Below are 23,205 nucleotides of genomic sequence, written 5' to 3'. Positions count from 1 at the left end.
GAGGGGGGATTTGATAGCTGCTTTCAACTACCTGAAAGGGGGTTCCAAAGAGGATGGCTCTAGACTGTTCTCAATGGTAGCAGATGACAGAACAAGGAGTAATGGTTTCAAGTTGCAGTGGGGGAGCTTTAGGTTGGATATTAGGAAAAACTTTTTCACTAGGAGAGTGGTGAAACACTGGAATGCGTTACCTAGGGAGGTAGTGGAATCTCCTTCCTTAGAAGTTTTTAAGGTCAGGCTTCACAGAGCCCTGGCTGAGATGATTTAATTGGAGATCGGTCCTGCTTTGAGCAGAGGGTTGGACTAAATGACCTCCTGAAGTCCCTTCCAACCCTGATATTCTATGATTCTATGATTAAACCATTTCATGTGTTCAAAGAAGCCAAATTAGAAAAAGAAGCGTTCAAATACACAGTATAATAGATTAGGGAAGCTAGATAAGTCACATAATTGTGTGAACTAAATATTAGATCTCTCAGCAGCTTAATTTTGTTTTCAGCTCAAGAATGTAATCTGATATTCAAAGAAAACCCACAAAGTATGACTTTGCCAAGTAGACCTCACTGTTTACAGTGGAAAGAGTCCTATAAAATGTTGATTGAGTAGAACTGTGAATATGTGTTGTTTCTCTTCTTCTCTACCTTAAGCAATCCCCATACTCATTCTTAATAGCAGAGGGGAAAAAAGGCTGACTTGGGATTATTTTCCATAAATTGCTGTGGTTTGAATTTGGATGCTGTAAAACCAAAATGTCTTCATGTTTGGGAGGCAGTGGCATGCACTAAGTGTCCATGACGATTGATGGGTACTTCCTTGATTTCCTTTTTTACTTTCTGTTGTGTGTCCTTTTGTGTAATCCCTCACTCTGAAGCTCCTCTCTTATAAGCATAAACACCAGCGGTGGAAAAGATCTGTTGATTTATATATAGTCCATCCCAAAGCCAATCCAGGATTGTTTTCCAAAGTATACACCAGCTGCAGGAGAGGGTGCAGTGGGTATATCAGGGCCATCCAGTCCTCTATAATCCTCTCACCAGACCTAGAGGGGCCCTCCCAGGAAGCAAGTCCCAGTAGTTTCCCCTTCCCTTCTTCATGGGAAACTGAAGCAGTAGCTGACTTCTAATATCAAAATCATCTCAGTTCTGTATCTTGAGCCCTGTATAATTTTTCCATTGGTTGTTTGTCCCCATCATCCCACTCCACTCCTAAAACTGCAGCTCTTCATCGTACCAAGCCTCATGCTGTCTGCTCATTGTGCTTTCCCCGCTTCTTCTGAGCCCCTGTAGTCAGCTGACCCTCCGCTTTGGCTCAGCTGTAGTGTCTTGAGTCTCTTGCCCTTGGGTCCCCTACAGGAGCTGCCCTTTCCTGAGCAAACTTATTATTCACAGCAGGAGTTCAAGTCATTCCTGGGGTCTTTTTTGAGTCCAATTTACAGTCCCCTAGAATCTATTCCCTGGTGGCATTTCCCAGAACCCACCACAGGTTGTTGGCTAGAAGCAGCTCTCCAGGGCCTTCGCTCAGATTGAGTTTATTGTGTTAGATTGCCCCAAACAGGGTGGTTGAAGGAAAAGTTTTTAGTAACTGCCTCAGGCTGATCTGCCCTTGCTACCGGATATCACAAGTAGTCCTTGGCAGCCTCTCTACTCTTAGGAAAACTGCCCCCCGGCACCCCTTCTGTGGCTAATCTCGCCCTTCTAAACTCCACTTCTCTGGGTAAAGCATGTTCTGCAGGTGTGCCTAACTGGTGCTGCCTCACTGCAGGAGGCCTTTCCATCAGTCATCCCCTTTCATTTCCCCCTTCAGTCTACCCCTAAATTTTCCTGTCCCTTTATCCACTCACCTTATTTGCTTCAACAATGCATTTGTCTTCCTTGTGTCAGCTACACTACCAGACACACACAAAAATATGGAACTGGAATGGCATGTGTCTGCTATCATGGTGGTCTCTTTGCATTTATGTTGTATCCCTTTGTGTTCTAGTAGTACCCAAAATATTCTAGGTGTGGCATGTGTACACATGCGTGCACACACCCACTCCTTTCCCCCCACCTCCCCACACACACAGTCCCTGGCCTGAATAGCATGCAGTCTAAGAAAACAAGGAACATATTAAAGGTGGAGGAAGATAGAGATAAAATATACAATGAAATATATCATTTTTTACTAATAAATATAAACAGTAATTAACAACCTTGTATGTACAGGATCTTTACTCTTTGGGTAGCAGTTCAGGTTTCAATATGTATCTCATTACCAGTTTATCCAGTCCCCCATTGCAAAAGACTTCTAAAGAGATATTATCTTCCTTTCAGGATTTTTGTTTCTCCTCTGTAGGAAGGTTCAGTTCAATGCCTCCCCTTTTCTGTTTCTGTGATTAGAAACCATGTTTAGCCCCCTGCTTGTCAAAGACCAGGGTGTTCCAAAAACATTGATTAAAGGCATTGAAATAATCAAGTGTCTTTTTTTAAATTTCCTGGGTATAATGACTTCTCAAGAGGTTGTGAGCTCAGTGAGTTGTGGCACATTAAGTTACACTATGCAATGTGATAAAACCTGGGCATTCTCATATCTCAACAACTTACACGTAGCTGTAGAAATTCAAAAGGCTGAGGCTTTCTAAGTATGCCTTTTAGAAATGTAAATTCTAGAGTCTTTGTTTTTTATATACTTTTTCTAGTTTATGTTATCTGCTGTCCTCTGACAGGTTTGCACTGAGTTGACTGCCTGACATAGCCCTCACTCATATTTTCATGGGCAATGGGTAGCCCATGTTTGAGCTTTATTTGTGGACAGTTTACTTGCACATGTCTGCCTACTGTATGAGCTGCATTTGGTAGCAAATGGTATTAGGGGACACAGCTACCAGCCCACTCAAGTGATACTTCCTTTGGGATCTCAGTGATAGGAGAAAATTCTTGGCCCCTTTCCTATACTTTTGTGATTTGATGGAAACTGGTTTTATCCCCATGCTGGAGATTGGTCAACTGATGGAAAGCTATTATAGCCACTAGCCTTCCTACAAAAAGAAAAGGAGTACTTGTGGCACCTTAGAGACTAACCAATTTATTTGAGCATGAGCTTTCGTGAGCTACAGCTCACTTCATCAGATGTTTACCGTGGAAACTGCAGCAGACTTTATATACACACAGAAATCATGAAACAATACCTCCTCCCACCCCACTGTCCTGCTGGTAATAGCTTATCTAAAGTGATCAACAGGTGGGCCATTTCCAGCACAAATCCAGGTTTTCTCACCCTCCACCCCCCCACACAAATTCACTCTCCTGCTGGTGCTAGCCCATCCAAAGTGACAACTCTTTACATAATCAAGTCGGGCTATTTCCTGCATAGATCAAGGTTTTCTCACATCCCCCCCACCCCCATACACACACAAACTCACTCTCCTGCTGGTAATAGCTCATCTAAACTGACCATTCTCCAGGTTTAAATCCAAGTTAAACCAGAACATCTGGGGGGGTAGGAAAAAACAAGAGGAAACAGGCTACCTTGCATAATGACTTAGCCACTCCCAGTCTCTATTTAAGCCTAAATTAATAGTATCCAATTTGCAAATGAATTCCAATTCAGCAGTTTCTCGCTGGAGTCTGGATTTGAAGTTTTTTTGTTTTAAGATAGCGACCTTCATGTCTGTGATTGCGTGACCAGAGAGATTGAAGTGTTCTCCGACTGGTTTATGAATGTTATAATTCTTGACATCTGATTTGTGTCCATTTATTCTTTTACGTAGAGACTGTCCAGTTTGACCAATGTACATGGCAGAGGGGCATTGCTGGCACATGATGGCATAGATCACATTGGTGGATGTGCAGGTGAACGAGCCTCTGATAGTGTGGCTGATGTTATTAGGCCCTGTGATGGTGTCCCCTGAATAGATATGTGGGCACAATTGGCAACGGGCTTTGTTGCAAGGATAAGTTCCTGGGTTAGTGGTTCTGTTGTGTGGTATGTGGTTGTTGGTGAGTATTTGCTTCAGGTTGCGGGGCTGTCTGTAGGCAAGGACTGGCCTGTCTCCCAAGACTTGTGAGAGTGTTGGGTCATCCTTTAGGATAGGTTGTAGATCCTTAATAATGCGTTGGAGGGGTTTTAGTTGGGGGCTGAAGGTGACGGCTAGTGGCGTTCTGTTATTTTCTTTGTTAGGCCTGTCCTGTAGTAGGTAACTTCTGGGAACTCTTCTGGCTCTATCAATCTGTTTCTTTACTTCTGCAGGTGGGTATTGTAGTTGTAAGAAAGCTTGACAGAGATCTTGTAGGTGTTTGTCTCTGTCTGAGGGGTTGGAGCAAATGCGGTTGTATCGCAGAGCTTGGCTGTAGACGATGGATCGTGTGGTGTGGTCAGGGTGAAAGCTGGAGGCATGCAGGTAGGAATAGCGGTCAGTAGGTTTACGGTATAGGGTGGTGTTTATGTGGCCATTGTTTATTAGCACTGTAGTGTCCAGGAAGTGGATCTCTTGTGTGGACTGGACCAGGCAGTCTCCAGCGCAAGAGAATGATGGAGTAAGGAGGAGTCGTCAGAACATAGTGTGCTCTGGCTAAGTTTTATTGGCAGACAGTCCCTTGGGCGTGTTGGCAGCTAGCACTGGTTACAGGAGCCCTGAGAGCCATCAGAGCCAGGTGGCAGAATCAGTGATCCGTAATCAGCTGTGTAACCCTCCCGCAGCCTGTCTCCCATAACCATCCCTTTGTTTTCCGAGCCTATTCAGAGTAAACCAGGGAATCTGGCCCATGATTTTTTTACTATTCAATCTCAGTGACTGGGAGTAAAAATTACCTTTTAGGAATTACATTACATTCATTTGACCGTTTCAAAGTGGTGTTTGCTAAAATCCTTCTTTGTTAGATTTTGAACAAAAGTCATTGAGAGTTTTTTTTGCCTTCTTTGATTACATGCAGTAGTTTGAGATGGGAACCGCAGAATTGCTGAAATCACAGTCCAGGTTTTTATATTTTTGAAAGAAAGGAGGATGGGGAAAGCATGTGCCCAGTGTATGACAGCTATCCTTTACTTTTTGCAAATATGACAGGATATGTGCGTGCATGTCTGAACACCAAGGATTCATTCAGATCAATGTTTGTGGCTGTGTGTATACATAGACACACAGCCAGTGATATGCTCCTGTCTAATTTACACTTTAGAACTCTGTTGCTTATGTCACATGGATTGAAAACTGGCTACATGATCTTAAACAAGGGTATTGATAAACTGTATTGAGTCGGGGATACATGTGTATTTAGTTCTGCAGACAATGGTGTCACATTAGATCCAGTCTTCAGTAATGATCAAGAAAAGACAGGAAAACAGGGCTACAGTTGTGTCTGGTCATTGCATGGGGGACATAAGGGTTGAGGAATGCTTAAATAAAGTAAACTGAGAGGAGATCTGATAACAGTCTTCAAATATGTTAAGGGTCATTATAAAGAGGACTGCAATCAGTTGTTCCCCAGGTTCACTGGAGGTAGGACAAGAAATAATGGGCTTAATCTGTAGCAAGGGAGATTTTAGTTAGATATTAGGAAAAGCTTTATAAGGATAGGTAAGCACTGAAATAGACTTCCAGGGAGGTGGTGGAATCTGCATCATTGGAGGTTGTTAAGAACAGGTTGGACAAACACCTCTCAGGGATGGTCTAGATTTACTTGATTCTGCCTCAGCGAAAGGGGCTGGATTAGATGACTTTTCGAAGTCCGTTCCAGTCCTCCATTTCTAGGATTCTATTATTCCATTTGTATTCTCACCTTCCCTTTCTTGCATACATATGCAGCGGTCAGGCACAATCTGGCCAGGTAGATACAGATATGACGTGTCTACACATAACATTTATACTGTGTGTATATTATATTATATTAATTAGTTGTCACCATGGGTATAGCATGGACATTGGAGCTGTGAAGGAAGTTCAAAGGTTGGGGAGAGATTCTGCATTTTAAAATATATCTTTGGCATATTTTTATCTTGCTGGCAGGAGAAGTATCTAGAATTAAGACCATTCAGATTCCCTGTAAGAAAAGGGCAGTTTCTGAAAAATGAATAGTCCCATATGTCAGCAGGTGTAGAGAATCTGTGGGTAAGAACAGTACTGGCAGAAGCATAAATAGAGCAACATGGAAATCCAAATATAGCCCAGGTCTGACTTTGATAACATATCATCATGGTTTTGGTTTTAACAGATTTTGAATTTGTTTCAGATTTTAATGTAACATCTTGTGTTCATTTGCCTGTAATCCTCTGACCCCTGCTAGTTAACAGCAAGATGTTGGCTTGATGTTTGCAAGAAAACTGGAACGCTTATAAATGGAGCTTTTTGCTAAGTACTCACTAGTGAAGTAATAGCAAACACTAAAACATTTAAGAACTTTTTGGGTATTACAAATTATGTGGAATTCATGTTTGTATTATGGCTTGTTATGACTGTTTAACTCAAAAACATATTTGCAGAGAAAGAGTCTGAATTTAGTAAATCAATATAATACAGTCTTTGATTTTTAAAACAGCCAGCCAGCTAGCTTTTATTTCAGTGTTGGTATTTCAAGGCCTCTCACTGATATTTTAGAAGTTTGTGGTTGTCTGAGCTTCCTTTTCAGGCCCTTGGGAAATAAGAGAATGGTAAATCAAAGCCCAGAACGCTGTTTGCATTTATTTTACTTCTCATTTATGACATGTATGCAAATGCTTAAAAGAAAGAGAGAAAAGGTATAATCATGGTAAGATCCCTTATGAAGAACAAGGGGGAATACATTTCTAGTCCAATCTATTACTCTGCTGCTGGGTACTGTAACATTAGATGAGTGTCTCATCAGGTTTGGTAATTCATTTATATTTCCAGTTCACAATGGTCCTTTAAGAGTGATCTAAGTATAAATTTATGTTCTGGAAGAAAATAACTGTTATTTAATTTCTTGTGCTTTCCCTTCCAGGCCAATACAAAGGAGGAGAGAATTTCAAAGGCACAAATGGGCACCTAACTCCCATTGAAAGTCATTGTGCCATTTATGCTTTGAAAATCTCCCTGTGTGTATACTATCGGTTTTTTCTACACTTCCATTTTTTCTTTGATGTCCAGAGGACAGACTATGATAGAGAAAATGTAATTCATGTAAATTGCTTAGAGAAAATATTACAGTGAAATCTGTTAAGTGACCACTCCATGATCTACAGCGCAAGTGCCTTCACTTGCCAGTTGTGATGGTAGGGAATCATTCCTACTGATCTTACATTTTGTAAAACCCTTTTTTACAAAACCTAAATTTTAGTCCTAAATGAGGATGCTGGTGTCCCTGGAAGGATAATTAAAATGAGATTCTCCCCAGGCCGTCTAGATTCGTCTCATTCTGGTACTAGTGGCTAAGGTCTTGGGGCCAGATTCTCAGCTGGGGTAAATCAACTTTGCTCCATTGAAGCTGAGAATCTGGTCCTGGGCATCCCTTTCAATTTGACTATATCTCATTGCTCATGGACTGTCTGGCTTTATGTATTCAATACTTTTAAAAATCAAAACTTCTAGCCCCCTTCGGCAATGTATGGGTCCAATCCTGAGATCCATTGAACACAAATAGCTCCTTCTGAAGCGAATGACAGTTGTGAGCACTCAGCTTCTCTCAGGAACATGTCCAAAATGATGAATTATTGTGTAACTATTTCACATTGGACCATTTCAATAATTTTCTTGCCAGACTCCATGTTTCCTCTATCCCTGGCTGTTCAAAACCATGCTGCTCTCTTAATTTTCCAGTATTCTCACTACTGACACATCACTCCATTATTTGTTTATTTACATTGGCTGTGTGGTCCTGCCACACCACTTTATCAGCATGCCAGAACTGCTCTTAGATTGCTCTTAGGTATGCAATGTTCCTGTAATTCTGTTGCCCAACAGGGAGAAATTTCTTCCTCAACTGACTCTGAGCTCCTGACCCCCTCTCCCTATACTCTGTCTCTGGATGATTGCAAAGATCTCCCTGCATGGGCAGATCTTCTTCAGCCTGCACCCTCTCCCAGTGGCCTTGCCTCACCCTGCTTCTCTTACTCAGTCCCCACATGCCTGTCCTGCACTGTTCCATAGTTCTACCAACTCCCACTTGTGGCCCACTACTTCTATACCTTCCCCCACTGTCCCCCTATATCTCATTTCTGCAACCCCCTAGCACTCCATTTCTCCTACCCCCTCCACACACTGCTTCAGGACATCACAGCACTGGGGGAATTCCACGCCCCAAAATTAAAAATTCTGCACACAATATTTTAAATTCTGTATATTTTATTTGTTAAAATCACACTACATAATCACACCAGTTTCAATTATTTTGGAACTTTATTTCAAAATACCTGTCAGCAAGTATGTCTGTAACAATACAGACAACAAAAGAGATTCCCCCCAGGAGTAGAGCATTAAAGAAAACTATATGACAACCTAGTTCCTGTTTATCTTTATGCTTTTGTTGGGCACCTCAGTCTGGATGTGTCACATGTGCCAGCTGGGCACATCTTGGGGGAAAACTCTGCTCCACCAGTCTCAGACATCGCCCCCCCCAGAACTCAACCATGGGGAGCCCATGCAGCTCAGACACCCACACCCCCAACCCACCAGAGCCCTGCTGTGTCATGCCCCCCAGCCCAGACACCCATCCCCCTACACTCTAGAGCCCAGGGATCCAGAGAAAGAAACAGCCTGATGCTGGGTCCCAGGCTTGTATGGAGTTTCCTGCACGCTGCCTCCTTCCTTCATGACATGCTGGGAACTCCAGCTCCCCTTCCCCTCCTTTTTCCCCCCGGGCAGTGTCCTTTATTTGTGAGCTGGAGAACTGGGCTCTGCTGGGTCCAGTGGCCCCTAATGGTGGCCAGCAGCTCTGCAGCACCAATTCTGCAGGGGAAAAATAAAGTTCTGCACAGAACATTAATTCTGCATGAATTCTGCATTCCGCAGTGGTGCAGAAATCCCTGAGGAGAAAACACACCCAGCCTTTACCTCAGTGATTCCTCCCAACTCCTAGATTTTCTGCACGTAAATCCCAAAGTTCAGGGGTTAAAGTAAGAAGTAAGTTCAAAGCATTGTAACTGATTTTTTTAAGCTTTCCCACCACACCACACTCTTACCATTTTAAACTAATTTCTGTGGGTTCTCCAGCACTTTGGTTATGGACATGTGATGATTTCTTGCTGGTCAACCGATCCCTTCTATTTCCACATTGAAAAATATTAATTTTGTACATTAATTTTTCCTCTACTTTTGAATCTTAATTTAAGACTTCTATCTTCTCTGAATGTTCATAACTCTTTATTATGTTCTAGTTTGTTTTTGTTTTCGTTTTATGAAGTGAAGATAATGCTTGTGGATGGTGCTGCACAACTTAGTAATAATTTCAAGAATTACCTCTTTTGGAGAATATAATTAAAAAGAGTAGCACTAACATTTTCCCAATGATGCCCTATAGAAAGGATTGTCTATTTTTTATACCTTGTGTCTCAAAGTTGGGCTGACACTTTGAATAGTTTGTGTCCCTTTCTTTGAAGTTTGTTTCTTTGGGATTTTAATAAATCTTATAAGTTTTCAGAAATCCTCCTTTACCTCTCAACATTAAAATTGCTAGCTTTAGGAAAAGGACGGTTACCTGTTGTCTTTTACATATTCCCTGTTGCAATGTGTCATTTAATTTTAGCTCACCAGCTTTTGCAGCCCTCCTTCTCCCCACAGAAGAAGAGCCACTCCTCCAAACTCTAAAATGCTTCAGCTACCCTCTCCCCGGCAAAAAAGGTGACCAAAAAAACTTGACCTGATCTTAGCTTCTTTAACCTGTCTGCCACCCGTTCCCATCTGAACAACTCAACCTGCTGCCCAGGAAATTCAGTGATGAAGGGATTAACTTGAATTTCTATACGGCCAATGAATGCACTTACACAGTTCCTCTAGCCTCAGAACTGTAAATGAATCAAACAGGTTACAGTAAGCAAACCTATTAGAATTCTTCATTAAATTTCAAATAAAGAATAGCAGACAAATGGTAACCTGATCAGCAGATTACAGCATCTCTTGTAAAAGTTCCTGTATTTAAAAATGACATAATTGTGTACCAAGGAAGGTAATTGCCAAAGGATGGGAAGATTGTCCCTTTTGTGAGAAAATGGTGGTCAATGCCACTGATTGTTGTTTTTTCCTGATGTTTTCTTACAAAAATGGTGAGTAAGACCCTGATCTTTGAATAGGCCAGTCAGCGGAAATTTAAACTATGAGTCACTGGAAACAGCTTGAAATGGCATCCTTCAACAAAGGAGCTGTGCTCCTCCACTGATGCCCACGTGTAAGAGTGGCTTCAAGAACCAAAGCCTCAGTCAGTTAAAATCAGACCTTCTGTATTGTTATACATGGATATGCAAGCTCCATGTGGACCATGCTGTTTTGCAGGTGTTGCTAATATTTGCCTTAGTGTGTCAAAAACATTGCCGTAAGGCCCATATACTGAATGCAGCCTGTATAGAGACCCTTTTGTGACCCTTGTGCTGTTATATTTTAAGATTAAGGCAAAAGAAGCTCTTAAGGGAAACCAATATACTTGTTTTTGCAACTTGCTGAGTGTTTGTTCCTCTAACATTTTGGCATAGTTCCTGAATCGCTGGAGCTTAGAGTAACATCTTTAGTTGTCTCATCAGCAGACAGCAGGATGTCAAAGCTTACTGTTTTCTTTATGCCCATCTTCCCACTCCTTCAGCCAATGATTTTGGTAAGTCCTCAGATGGGAGACCTGAACCCATTGTTTCTTGGGATGTTTAAAAATTCCCACTCCTAGTTCAGCTGTGCACATGTTGCAAACACTGAAAATTAAGGCACCTTGTGTGCACTTGAAAAACACACGTGTTCTACTGTGATGTGGCTGTGCATAACACATGAAGTGTGATCAGAATAAACATTTTTGTGCCTTCTTTGATCTTTCTAAAATGAAAATGGTGGGGGGAAAGGAACCTCAACCATAATATGTCAAAGCTCTTATACACTTGAACGCCATTATTCCACTTTTACACTGATTGGCTCCTTCTATGTCATCCTCATGAATTGGTAGGAAATAACCATAATGAAAATGGCCCAAGACTATACAACAGCCAGCACCAGAGCAGTCTGTTTAATTAATGGTTTCATGTACATTTTGTTCAGAATCATTTCTGAGGTTTTGGTTGATGAGGTTACCAGGGATGCGGTCTCAGTACAGTGGTTGCCATTAAAAAGTCAATATCACTGTACCAATAGTTACTGCACAGCAGAATCCGAGATAACACAATTGCTACCAATACTTTTGACAGGAAATATCTGCATTGTCTCCAGGATCATGCGAATTTATAGGAAAATATTGACTCTTTAACAATGACCACTGTAAATATTGTGTACTGATTTACACAGTCTCTATTTCTGAATACCCACTGGCTGATTTTCTCCCCACTAGTGAGGATGGTAAGTTGAACTTGCTGAAGTGGAGCTACCAGTATGCAGCTAATATTAGAGCTGTGTGAATTCTTTGCAGCAAGAATTTGAATCCCTTCAAAGTGAGCGTGAGTTTCAGGTTTGCTACATTTTGCTGATTAAGAGAGGGAAATGTCCATTGTTAGAAAAATCTATTCACTTTCTCACCCTAACCAGATAGGGGTTTTCTGGGGATAGAGAGGTGGGATGCTTCTGGGAGGTACGATTTATAATCAGTCTTGAATCACCAGGCAAACATGCAGGGATTGGTTTGTAGCCAGTGCCTGCAAACCAAACTGCAGGGTTCAGTTTGCAAACACTATTGCAAACTGAACCCCGCAGGGTTTCCACAGCTCTAGTTACTATTATTGCCCCTGGTGAGGCTTATTATCCTGTCACAGAAGATGTATGAAAATCCATCCCTCCACTTTAAACATCATAAGCCTTTGTCACCTACAACACAAGTAATGTTAAAAATAGAACAGTGCCTATGATAAGATTGTGACTTGCAGGCGATGAGCCATTGTCCAAGTAACAGGGACTTATCTGGAGGGCCAGTCAACCTACACAGAACTGTCAGTTTGCTGATTGCCGTTTCTCTCTGAGTTTGATGAAATATTCATGTCTCTGCTCTGCTCTCTGGAAGCACTATTGATTTCTTGTATAAATGCTGCTATATTTAGTCTAGACAAATGGAATGTGGATTGCAGCTGAATAATTTGGATGAAAGGCTGGGTTCTTGACTGCTGCTTTCTCTTGGTCTGGGGCAATTATTTATAATCAAGAGTAGTTTTTGTAAGTTAAGGGTGATTTTTTACAATTTAGTGATTAGTCTCAGAACAAAAGCAAGCAGTTAGGCATAATCATTCTGTTGGGATAGCAGGTTAAGAAGTCAAATTATACTTTGAGGTTTACAAGCACTGTTTCAAGGAGTAAAACTAAATGTTTGATGTTACCAGTTTATTGACAAAGAGAATATAATAAAAAGGGAAAGATTTGGTGTCTCATGTCTTCTTTAAAAAAAAAAGTTTATTTTTTATTTCGCATGTGTCAGATGCCAAAGTATACCCAACAGATTTTAGCATATGCTTAGAACTCAGCTGAAGATGTTGGATGTGAGTTTTAGCTGTCACAGCCAGCATACAACTACTATGTGTTGGAATGTTTCTACTGTATTCTGTCCTTCTCTTCTTTGTTTCGAACCAAGGGAACAATAAAAGTAAATAAAACATGAGAGAAAATATGCATAGAAGTATGTGCAGCTCATCATTTTGAGACACTGTATTTATATCCACTAAATTTTTTTCAGTAGAAATAGTTGCAGTGAACTAGTGTGTTTGTGTATAATTCCCCTTTAGTGAATCGAAACACTGCTCAGACTCTGCTCAGTGAGAACTGCTCAGACCCTATACTGCTAACTACCAATGGAGATTCTCTTTTAGCACAAGTGGTGGGTACTTCTGCCTTTTTGGAACAGATAGATCTGTGTTCTACTCCCCTCAGTTGGTATGAAAACCCAAATGGCTCTGCTGTGTAGCATAGTGAAAATCATTAAGTTTGTATATATCCTTGGATTGAATTCAGGGAATAAAAGATCAAGGGATTCTTCATTACCTGGTTCGATGTTGTGTTAGCAGTTTATTCCATTACTGAGGATGAATTAAAACAGTCTTTTTAGCAAGATCTTTTCATTCTCTGATGAGTAATGCATTGTATGTGCCACATTCTATCTCCTGTAAGCATGTGAGTGTTCATTATTTAAAACTTTAAAAATATATTTTTCCCAGTATTGTCCCATATAATCCTGTGCGTCTTCCTCTGTGCGTAGCACATTTATGGCTCTCACTGCATAATGCAGAATATCTGTAAAGGTGTAAAATCATATGCAGTCAGTCTGAATGTAAGCTTTCTCCACTGAAAATAAGAACTCTTACAACTCCAGGGCTTTCAACTTATGCCAAATACCACAAGTATACTAAATGTGTATTGTTACACAGCACTGCATACCCAGTAATATCTCACCAATTAAACTAAATAATGCTAAGTTTGCAAACTGGCAAGTTCTGACCTGTTGTGCAGTGTTTTGTAGGAGCTGGGGTTCTCATTATTCCTCAGGGGGAGATTTCTTTAAAAAATGGGAGGAAAGTAATAGGATGGTGTGTGAATGTGTTAGATTGCTAGTGGAAATGACTAGATTTTGCATATGGCTTACAATGACAGGCATTTTGCTAACTTGATAAATTGACAGGTTTCAGAGTAACAGCCGTGTTAGTCTGTATTCGCAAAAAGAAAAGGAGTACTTGTGGCACCTTAGAGACTAACCAATTTATTTGAGCATGAGCTTTCGTGAGCTACAGCTCACTTCATCGCTCATGCTCAAATAAATTGGTTAGTCTCTAAGGTGCCACAAGTACTCCTTTTCTTTTTGATAAATTGAAGGAATTTGGGGTGAAATTAAATTAGTTCTCCCCAATATGCAGCATAAATTCATTTTTATCTGCATTCATTTATATATTTTCCTTTTGTTGTTGTTATTTTATAGTGGATGTAAAGTCAGAGGTTCCTGTGGGATTGGAGCCCATCACACCACTGGACTTGCGAACAGATCTCAGGATGATGGTTCCCATGGTGGACCCAATTATGCGTGAAAAGCAGCTCCAGCAGGAGCTACTTCTGATCCAGCAGCAGCAGCAAATTCAGAAACAACTTCTGATTGCGGAGTTTCAGAAACAGCATGAAAACTTGACCCGACAGCACCAGGCCCAGCTCCAGGAGCACATAAAGGTAGCAAAATCTTTCATTTATCTTGGGGCTCCTCCACAGTAAGCTAAATATTCTCAGCTGAATACTGCAAAGGGTGTGCTCCTCTCCTGGAAGTTTTACTGTGATTTAAAGATGTTGTTTGAGTGATTATTGTTGTCCATGTGCATGGTATAGAGAAGTGATGGAAACCCACACTGGATTTGATGGTGATAACATTTGGCTATTAAAAAAAGATGGTCAAGCATAATTGGTAGAGGCTATTGCAGTGTTGTACTATACAGGCAGAAAATCAAGGCACTCTGAATTAGAATAGAATACTCTGTCTCATTCAGATGAGACCTTCTCAGTCAATCAAAGTCCACATTTTTAACCAAATTTTCAGTCAGGCCTCCATATGACTGCCTTTTTTGTAGGAGCGATTTTGATCTGCCTAGTATATGTGACTGTTTTTTTTTTTTTTTGCACCTGCTTGAGTCTGTGTCCGCAAATCACATAGACAGGCCTCCTGCCTTTTGACATTTGCAAAAATGGGGACAGGTGCTGCAAATTTGGCACTTTGCCCTTCTCTAGGCTACCTCACAGAATATGAAACAAACTGATTTATGGGATTAAACCTGTCATGGAAGAAACACTGAAGTAGATTTTTTGACTGAGAGATTATGGTCTTGTTTTTTTTCTTTTTCTTTCTGAAATATCTTAGACTGCTGCTCTGCTAATGTGGTGAGCTCTTCTATGATGCGACTGACAAATCCAGTTGAGAATAGCATCTCGAGTCTGATGCTGCATTGGTAGAGAGTGACAATAATGTGCAGGTTATACCCACATTTGGCGAAAGAAAAGAAGCAAAACCAATGCAGCCAGCTACTTTGTGATATTAGAGCTGATTTTAGTGGCAGCTGATAACATAATATTCCACTTGAAAGAATAGAAAAGTGGGTTACGGAGTAATATGAGCACAGATGAAAGCTCTTATATCAGCTATTGAAGTGGGTTATTTTGGCCAACACTGACCTGGACAGTGGTGCAGACTGCATTTGCTCATGTCTTTTATTCTTTGCAAGTTACAACAGGAACTCCTCGCCATTAAACAACAGCAAGAACTCCTTGAAAAGGAGCAGAAACTGGAGCAGCAGAGGCAAGAGCAGGAACTAGAGAGACATCGCAGGGAACAGCAACTTCCTCCCCTCAGAGGCAAAGAAAGAGGCCGAGAAAGTAAGAGCCACGGTACCAGGACTCAGGATAAAAAGATTATATGTCCTTCCCCCACCCCCTGCAATGGGTAATGGCCAGGAGCAAGGCTAATAAGTGTGGTCCTATTCAACGTTAAATATTCAGCCACAGGAGTAAGTGGTGTGCCTGCAAAAATGCAGATTCACCTGTTACACCGGCTCAGCCACACTGTTAGTTTATGCAGATGTGGGGGGTTGCACCATGGTTATATATCTTCCTCTCAGATACCTACCTTGCCTTTTTAAAAATATAATGTTATGTAGTTTGAAAGCACAAAGCTTCGTTTGAGATCTTCTCTCTCAGATAGTTTCTTTATTACCTCATGCGGAGTGCACTACCAAAGAGCAGGGTGCTTGCTGGCAAAGAAATTCATTTGAACATTATTTCAAGATGGAAAACTTAATATAGCATTTAAGAGTATTTCAAGTGAGCACATCTGGTCTAGCTACATCACTAGTTCTTTTCAGACGGGCATATCAGTGTTGCTGATGCAGCTTCCCGAGATGTACCCAAGAGTTCTGTTTCCAGCTCCAGTGTGGCTTTAAGGCAAATGATAGAAAGAACATTGCTGGAATGTGATGCTCACTAGAGGGAGACAGATACAAATAATTCCCTCAGTAAGGTCAGTTTAAAACCAGATTGTTCCAGGGTATCAAAAATGTAAAGTGATTCAAAATGGAATTGCTCTAAGGAGATATTACTGCTGGTGCAGCTGAAGGAGCACAAAGAGCAAACCAGAAGAGATCTGCATACCATGCCCACAGGATTTACATTCCTCAGCCTTTTTTAGTTATAAGGAAAATAGTACCAGTTTTGCAGGAGCATCTATAATATGTTTTTGGTTTTAAAAACTAAAGACTCATTGGAACTCCCATCGCGTTAGTGGAAACTGCACACAAGTGTTTGAAGGCAAAATTTGTCTCTGAAATTGTGTTTTCAAAAGATTTCCTCTCTTCTATTCAGGCTCTTATTTTTCAGGTTGAAAAAGTATGGCTTGCACTTGAAATGGAACGTGGTGGGTGAGTTCCCATACCTTGGGGCAGTTTGTTCTGCTGTCCCAACTGGCCCACAAGAAGCTGTCTCCAGCACAAATGAGCTTCACTCTTACTGTGGAAAGTTCCATTGTGTCAAGAGCAAAATTGTCAACCACAGGCCTTATCATTAGGTGATCTTTTAGGATCGCAAGCCTAGGTCAGTAAGTGCCTTGAAAATAAAGACTTAGCTCTGAGGCGTCATGCAGCATTCTGTTAGGGGTCAGTGCAGTAGGCAGAGGACAGGTTTGAGGGGCTATTAGCATTGCTTTAGTTCAGTGAAGATATTATCTGTGGGTAACTCAAACTCAAAGGGACTCAGACCATATTTTATTTCTGTCAGCATTTCTTTTTCCTAATGATTTGGGGATATTTAAGAGTTGGTTCTGTACCTGGAAAGGATTCACAGGAGAAAGGGCCTGATTCAAAGCCCACTGAAGTCAACTTAAATGCTCCCATTAACTTCAATGGGCTTTTGGATCAGGCCCTGAAAGAGAAGTGTCCTGCAGAGTGAACATTTAGTTTAGACTCTGTCCCAGTTTGACTATGATTTCCACCAGGGCTCCTACTATTTTCCATCACTTTCCACAAGCCGTTGGCTCTTTTTTGTTTTTGTTTCCCCCCTGGTGTTGTGGAGAATGGGAAGAGCTTTCAATCTTTATGTGTTTTAGGGGCAGTGGCAAGCACAGAAGTGAAGCAGAAACTTCAAGAGTTCCTGTTGAGTAAATCAGCAACAAAAGACTCTCCAACTAATGGGAAGAATCATTCCACGAGCCGCCACCCCAAGCTCTGGTACACGTTTGTTCTATGTTAAGATGTGTTCATGTCTCACCGATATACTTGCTAAGGGTGGGCACCCGAATTCCTCACCAACAGGGATATTGAGAACCTGTCTCCAGGCCAAAGTAAAAATTCTCCCAAGAACATTAATAAAGAAACAAAATAAAAACACTTCTTACTGAATGGAGTAGTACTGAGAACCTGTACTCAAAGTGATGTACTTAGAGCTTTTCAAAACAAAGTGGTTTCAATTCACAGGAGTTTGTATTTTTTTTTCCTATTTCAAGTCGCAAGTGTCTCACCTTGAGTTTCACATTCAAACCATCCCCTATCAAACTCAAAGCAGAGCTCAGCCAAAACTGTCACATTTGGAGACAGAATATGTGAATGCATCCGTTTTCCACCCACACCCATAATTTTCCCAGGTTCACTCAAAAGCTGACTCAGGCTGGCTAAAAAGCTTGTGAACCTGGGCCAAGTTTAGTGTTTATAATGATGCTAGGCAATTTTTGTCTGGCTTTAGACCTGGTTATGAAAGTTTGCTGTGGCCTTGTGGTTCACCTGCTCATGGAGAACATGGATAACAGATTGATAGACTCAGGGTGAGCCATCCCATTTCCAGAAAGGGAAGCTGATGTAATTTGAGGATCTAGGAGGGGTGGAGATTTCTTTTCAACTTTTCTGAAGTTTTAATTGTCTGTAATCTCTTCTGCTATATCATTTATATAAAATCTCAAGCGATCTTGCAAATCTGACCTATTTTTCCATTGGGAATGGCTTTGTGCTTGAGTCTATCAGATTAAGACTCAGACAATGAAATAGCCTCCTTTTAGCCTCAGGTATAATGCAAAGCCATGATATTGTAGAAGATGAAGTTAACAGATATTGTAGAATGCTGCTCTTCGGTCCAATGTGTTGTGTGGGATTTTAGAAATAATTCTCTAGCATATTGAGAAGTGGTAAAAGATCTCTAAGCTTTTTTCACCATTCTTTTTGAAATTGTTGGCCCTAGGTATCCAAGAATGCACATTGATCTCAGAGAGAGACCTTAACGATGAGGTTCTCAGGTTACTGAGATAGTGATGCTGCTAAGCATTGCAATGGCTGCAAGGTAGCCTAAGGGTTTACACTCTTACATTCCTCTGGTCACTTTTTTCACTATTTCAGTCCAGTCTTTTCTGCCATCCTTATCATAGCAGCTGTATCAATATAAAACAATCCTGCAAACAGGATAGTGGACATGTTTCCAAGAGACTTCAACACCATTCCTGAGTCTGCCTGGATAGAGCGAAATATATGGAGCATGCTGGTCTCACCTCCTTCCCAAGAGAGGCTTAGAGACCTGAGGAGCAAACCCAAGATTCCTACCAAGATAGTCTGTTGTGCAATCTACCAAGACACCTAGATGTTCCTTGATTAAACATTTTGATCTGGAGTTAGTTCTTTTTAAACAGTTATTAAAGATTTCCCTCTGGGGTTTTCACTGTATTGTACTCTTTGAGAATCCTGGTAACATGTTTTAATATGTAATTACATTGTTTCCGATGGCGGTACTGTACTTAATAGTTTGTGCTATATAATGTGCACTATTCTACTAACTATTTAAAATTTCTGGCCCAGCAGCCAAGAGGACAGGAGTAAAATGGGTAGATATGAGGTTCCACGAAGGGCCCCACAAGAAAAAAGCTCTGTAAATTATGTTGTCCTTGAGCCAAATGATGCAATTCCCTTGGGCATTTATGGTTTGAAAGAGCTGCCCACAGTTTTTCTTGCATTGCCCACGTGTCAGAAAGAGCTCTCCAGTGTGGGAGTTCACTGCTGACACTAACTTTACGTGCTGCAAAGTACTGCAGTTATGAAGTTTCATTTGCTGCCCAAACTAAAGACAAGGTTTTGCTTTCTCCTTTACGACTCCTGGCAAACTCATCTATATTTTTCCAGCGGAGTAACACCTCCTCTTCAAAATATTGGGTAATTGCCCTACAAAAAGTGATAACTGCAGAGTAAAGGCCACTTTAAATTTATATTTGTATTTAATAAACAGGAATCAAATGGCTTTGCTTCAGCTGGTACAGTTTAAAAAAACGCAACAACCTAAAATGTTCAATTCCCTGATCTGGTACAGATCCCTGTGGGGCAACATGACTCTTATCCTTTGTGACTTTTATGATAAGTGAAAAAGGGCATTCTTGGGAATCCTGAGCAGTTCCATAACTTACTGTAAAAGTGAAATTGGTTACATGAGCCTGTGGTTTGTGCACACTTGGAGGAGTAAGAACATAAACACAGCTGAGACATGTGGACAACATGTGTAGATGGTTACTGTTGGTCACCTCACTTACTGCTAATTCATGACCTCTCTGTGTCTGCTACAGGGCTGCCCACCATACCTCACTGGATCAAAGCTCTCCACCCCTGAGCGGGGCCTCTCCATCATACAAATACACTTTACCAGGAGCACAGGATGCCAAGGATGATTTTCCACTTCGAAAAACTGGTGAGTCAGAGAAGTTTGTTCTAATCTCCTACCCCACAATTCTGCCTCACTTGGTTGTTAATCAGGCTGTCGCTTAGCAAGGTATATATCATAACCCGAAAAGCCTATTCAGCTGCATGATTCATTGGAAAGGTTCAAAGGTGCTAAGTGTATAGTTTTCCAATTTAGATGGACCCTGTGGTGTCAAGAACCAGTATCTCCCAATGCTAGCAGTCCTGACATATGTACTTGTTGTTAATATTTCACAATATCAGGGGAACTTGTGCAGTATTATTAATAAGTCTAATATTAATTCTGAGTTTAATTTGACAATCATGGCTCTCTCTCTCACATACAGTATATACTGCACTTACATTAAGGTCTTCAGAGTTCTTTTTCTTTTGGGAGGAGGTAGATAAGTATTATATCAGACCATTTTCTTTGGGTGGTTGCCAAGGTTAAATATATCTATTTTAAAATCCTTCAAATAAAAATGTGAAATATTTTAAAAGAAAGTGTTCACTTAGAAAACAAGCTTTAGCTCAACCTCTTTTCCTGACAATCGGTGAAGTGTAGACTTGACTTTGTCTACACCATAGAGTATGTTAAGGGGCTGGTGATGGAGACTTGGTGCCTCTTGCTCCAGGTTGTTGGTGAGGTGACTGGCATCCAAGAATGCAGGGAGACATTAAGGGGGTGAGGGAGAAGAGAAAAGAAAACATTAGATCCCTTATTGCATGCGGCTGCTGTTGAGTGATATAGTTACATTCTGAGAGAAAGTCTACCCCCCTGCTGTGCTAACTGCCTTTGAATGTGCTTCAATCACTGGGAGATTGAAAACTAACTGCAGAACTGGTACTGACATAGAAGAGATGTGGCATTTGAAACCAGTAAGCATCCAGAAAGAAAATCCAATCTACATCTAATTCTTCAGGACAGACACTCAGAGCTCATGTTATATCCCCTAATGTTTTCACAAGAATAGTTTAGTGCTTGTTTTTGTAAAGAATGAAAAACAAACTGCTAATTTATTCCGTCTGAATTATTCAGTCTGCTTTTGGTACACCATGGTGGCAATATAAGGATCCTATAAAAAGCTTGCTGAGGCTATTCTGTCATAATAAGCCCTTTGCAGTTCTTTGCTTAATGGCATTGTACAAGATGTATTTTCTGTGCCAACATGCTATATGTTTACATTGGTTTGGAAAACAAAAGAATAGAGTCTGCACCTTCTAAAATGCTGTGAATGTTTCTGCATTTTCAAAATGCAGGTTTTAATTTTCCTTCCATTTTTACATATTTTAGATAGTATGATTGATATTTATGATGTGTCAGACTGTTGATCTGTAAAACAAAACATTTTCAAACACTGTAACACTAAAGTTCTTGTGCAGCTGTTAATACTTTTATATCTCTGTGGGGGTTTCAAAATATTCCTTAATTCAATTCCCATTGTCTGTATAAGAAGACTATAATATAATTAAATGCAGATGTTTTCCATACATTATCCCAAATATTTGGGCATGCAGTGCATCAGTTACAAATAGAACTCATAAGTATAATTCTCTTTAAAAAATACACACAACATAAATAGACAAATAATGATATGATATATTCATTAGCGTAGCAGTCTTTTTGTCACTTCAGTGTTTGATACTTTTACTTCAACATTCTGCTATGTAAACTACTGATATGTTCAGTATGTCATTTCTTAGACAAGAACTCTATTTGATAGCTAGCTATATCTGTTAATATAACAACTCTTATAAATATCTTGTTTACCTATTAAATACTCCCAATAGCAGAAGAGTCTTAATTTAAGCCTTCAGCAACAGCTCCACAAAGGTTCCAATGATTGTTCCCCAGGTTCAGAGTAAAATCAACAGGAACTGGAACAACACAAGTCAAATGACCCCAAACTGATCTGGGTGGCTATAGGGCCATCCCTTAGGCAGAGGGGACATTGTGGAGCCTGTGTCATCCTCATGGGACCATATCAGACAAAGATGTCCCAGGAACATTCATATATATAGACAGGCTCTCTGCCTGCAGAAATCTGACCTTTGCCATCAGGGTGAGCCTTTTCCTGGGGCTATGAATGCTTATTGCCACTGGCTTTTAGCAGAATTCTGTTATTCTGAACTTGCATGCAGTCAGCAATTGCTATGAAAACGAACCTTTATGTTCTGTTGAACATTAAGAAAGGGATACCTAAAACCCAAATTAAGGGTTAGTTTTTAATAATAGTTCTGATTTGTTTCCCCAGTTCTTATTGATGCTCTTAACATAAAATCAAGAGGTGTCTTTCTCTTCTCTACATTTACATGGTGCCCTCAAAGGATACTTTTGATTATATTTAGTTAGTTTAGATTCAGCATATAGGAATGAGAAGCAAAGCTGAAAAATGCTATTCCAACAGCTAAACTGTGAACAAGAAACACAGTGTTAGGAAAGAAACATACATAAGTCATGAGGTTTTCCTCCTTTTTGTTTCAGCAGAATGTTTCCCCAACCTTCCCTTCCCCATCCCACCATTGTCATCATGGAGAAATGGTGTCTTGCTACTAAATCTGTTCAACTGTATTCAAAGGTCAGACTGTAAAAGGGAGAACTACTCTACTCAAATTCTGCCTACAAGCCACAAAAATCCGGAATAACTGGATATTGTAGCTAATTAGTTAGCAGTCTTGATATTTACATGCTCATCATTAGATTCCAGAGTAATCACCCCACTGCAGTGACTGTGAGCCCATGTATTGTTCCTTCCCCAGCCGGTGTAGAGGGACCTGTGTGTAGTAAAATTGGTGCAGTTCTAGTGCACAGGGGTTTGACACTAGTTTGCGGTCTTTAGGACAAGGATTGCAGCTCCTTGCACAATGGCATTCACATTTGTTGTTTGCAGTGTTGTTGTAGCCATATTGGTTGCAAGTGGGTGACGTGATATCTTTCATTTGACCAACTTCTGTTGATGGAAAGGACAAGCTTTTGAGCTTCACAGGGCTCTTCCTTAGGTCTAGAGAAGGGAACCATAATGTCCAGGCCAAATACAAGCTGAGACAGATTATTAAGCATAAGTGGTTCACATATGTTGTAGGAAACAACTTAAAATGACGTGGGCAATTATCACTACTGCAGTGATAGGATAAAGGAGGATAGAAAGCAGCAGGGTGTGTTACAAATTGTTGTAATAAGCCATGAAACCAGTGTCTCTGTTAATACCATGGCTTTTGGTGTCCCGAATTATGAATTTAAGTTTCCAGGCTCATCTTTTGAAGGTGATGTGCAGGTTTCCTGTAATAACGAGGACTGGGAGGTCAGATATGGAGTGATCACTTTGTGATAGGCTTTTTGTTGACAGGCTCTTGAAGGAGCTGAGCAGGAGGAGGACTGGGGAAGCCATCACTTTGTTAGACACATGGATTTAGATTTACCATGTAGAGGAGTGACACCTGTGTAATTGAGAG

At 40.7% G+C, this 23,205-nt stretch overlaps 1 protein-coding gene across 1 annotated transcript in view; it reads left to right on the top strand.

Moving 5' to 3' along the window:
• HDAC9 (histone deacetylase 9) overlaps positions 1-23,205 on the top strand; it is a 704,858-nt gene that overhangs the window by 409,611 nt on the left and 272,042 nt on the right. Inside the window, exons 5-8 of the mRNA XM_073333773.2 lie at positions 14,004-14,245; positions 15,286-15,436; positions 17,157-17,277; positions 19,641-19,762. Of these exons, the coding sequence (XP_073189874.1) occupies positions 14,004-14,245; positions 15,286-15,436; positions 17,157-17,277; positions 19,641-19,762 (636 nt within the window). The remainder of the gene's footprint in view (positions 1-14,003; positions 14,246-15,285; positions 15,437-17,156; positions 17,278-19,640; positions 19,763-23,205) is intronic.

This window comes from Lepidochelys kempii, chromosome 2 (genome assembly GCF_965140285.1).
Source record: "Lepidochelys kempii isolate rLepKem1 chromosome 2, rLepKem1.hap1, whole genome shotgun sequence".
NCBI classification, from domain to species: Eukaryota; Metazoa; Chordata; order Testudines; family Cheloniidae; genus Lepidochelys; species Lepidochelys kempii.
Note: the sequence above shows the minus strand (reverse complement) of the source record. Positions and strands in the feature narration are given on the sequence as shown.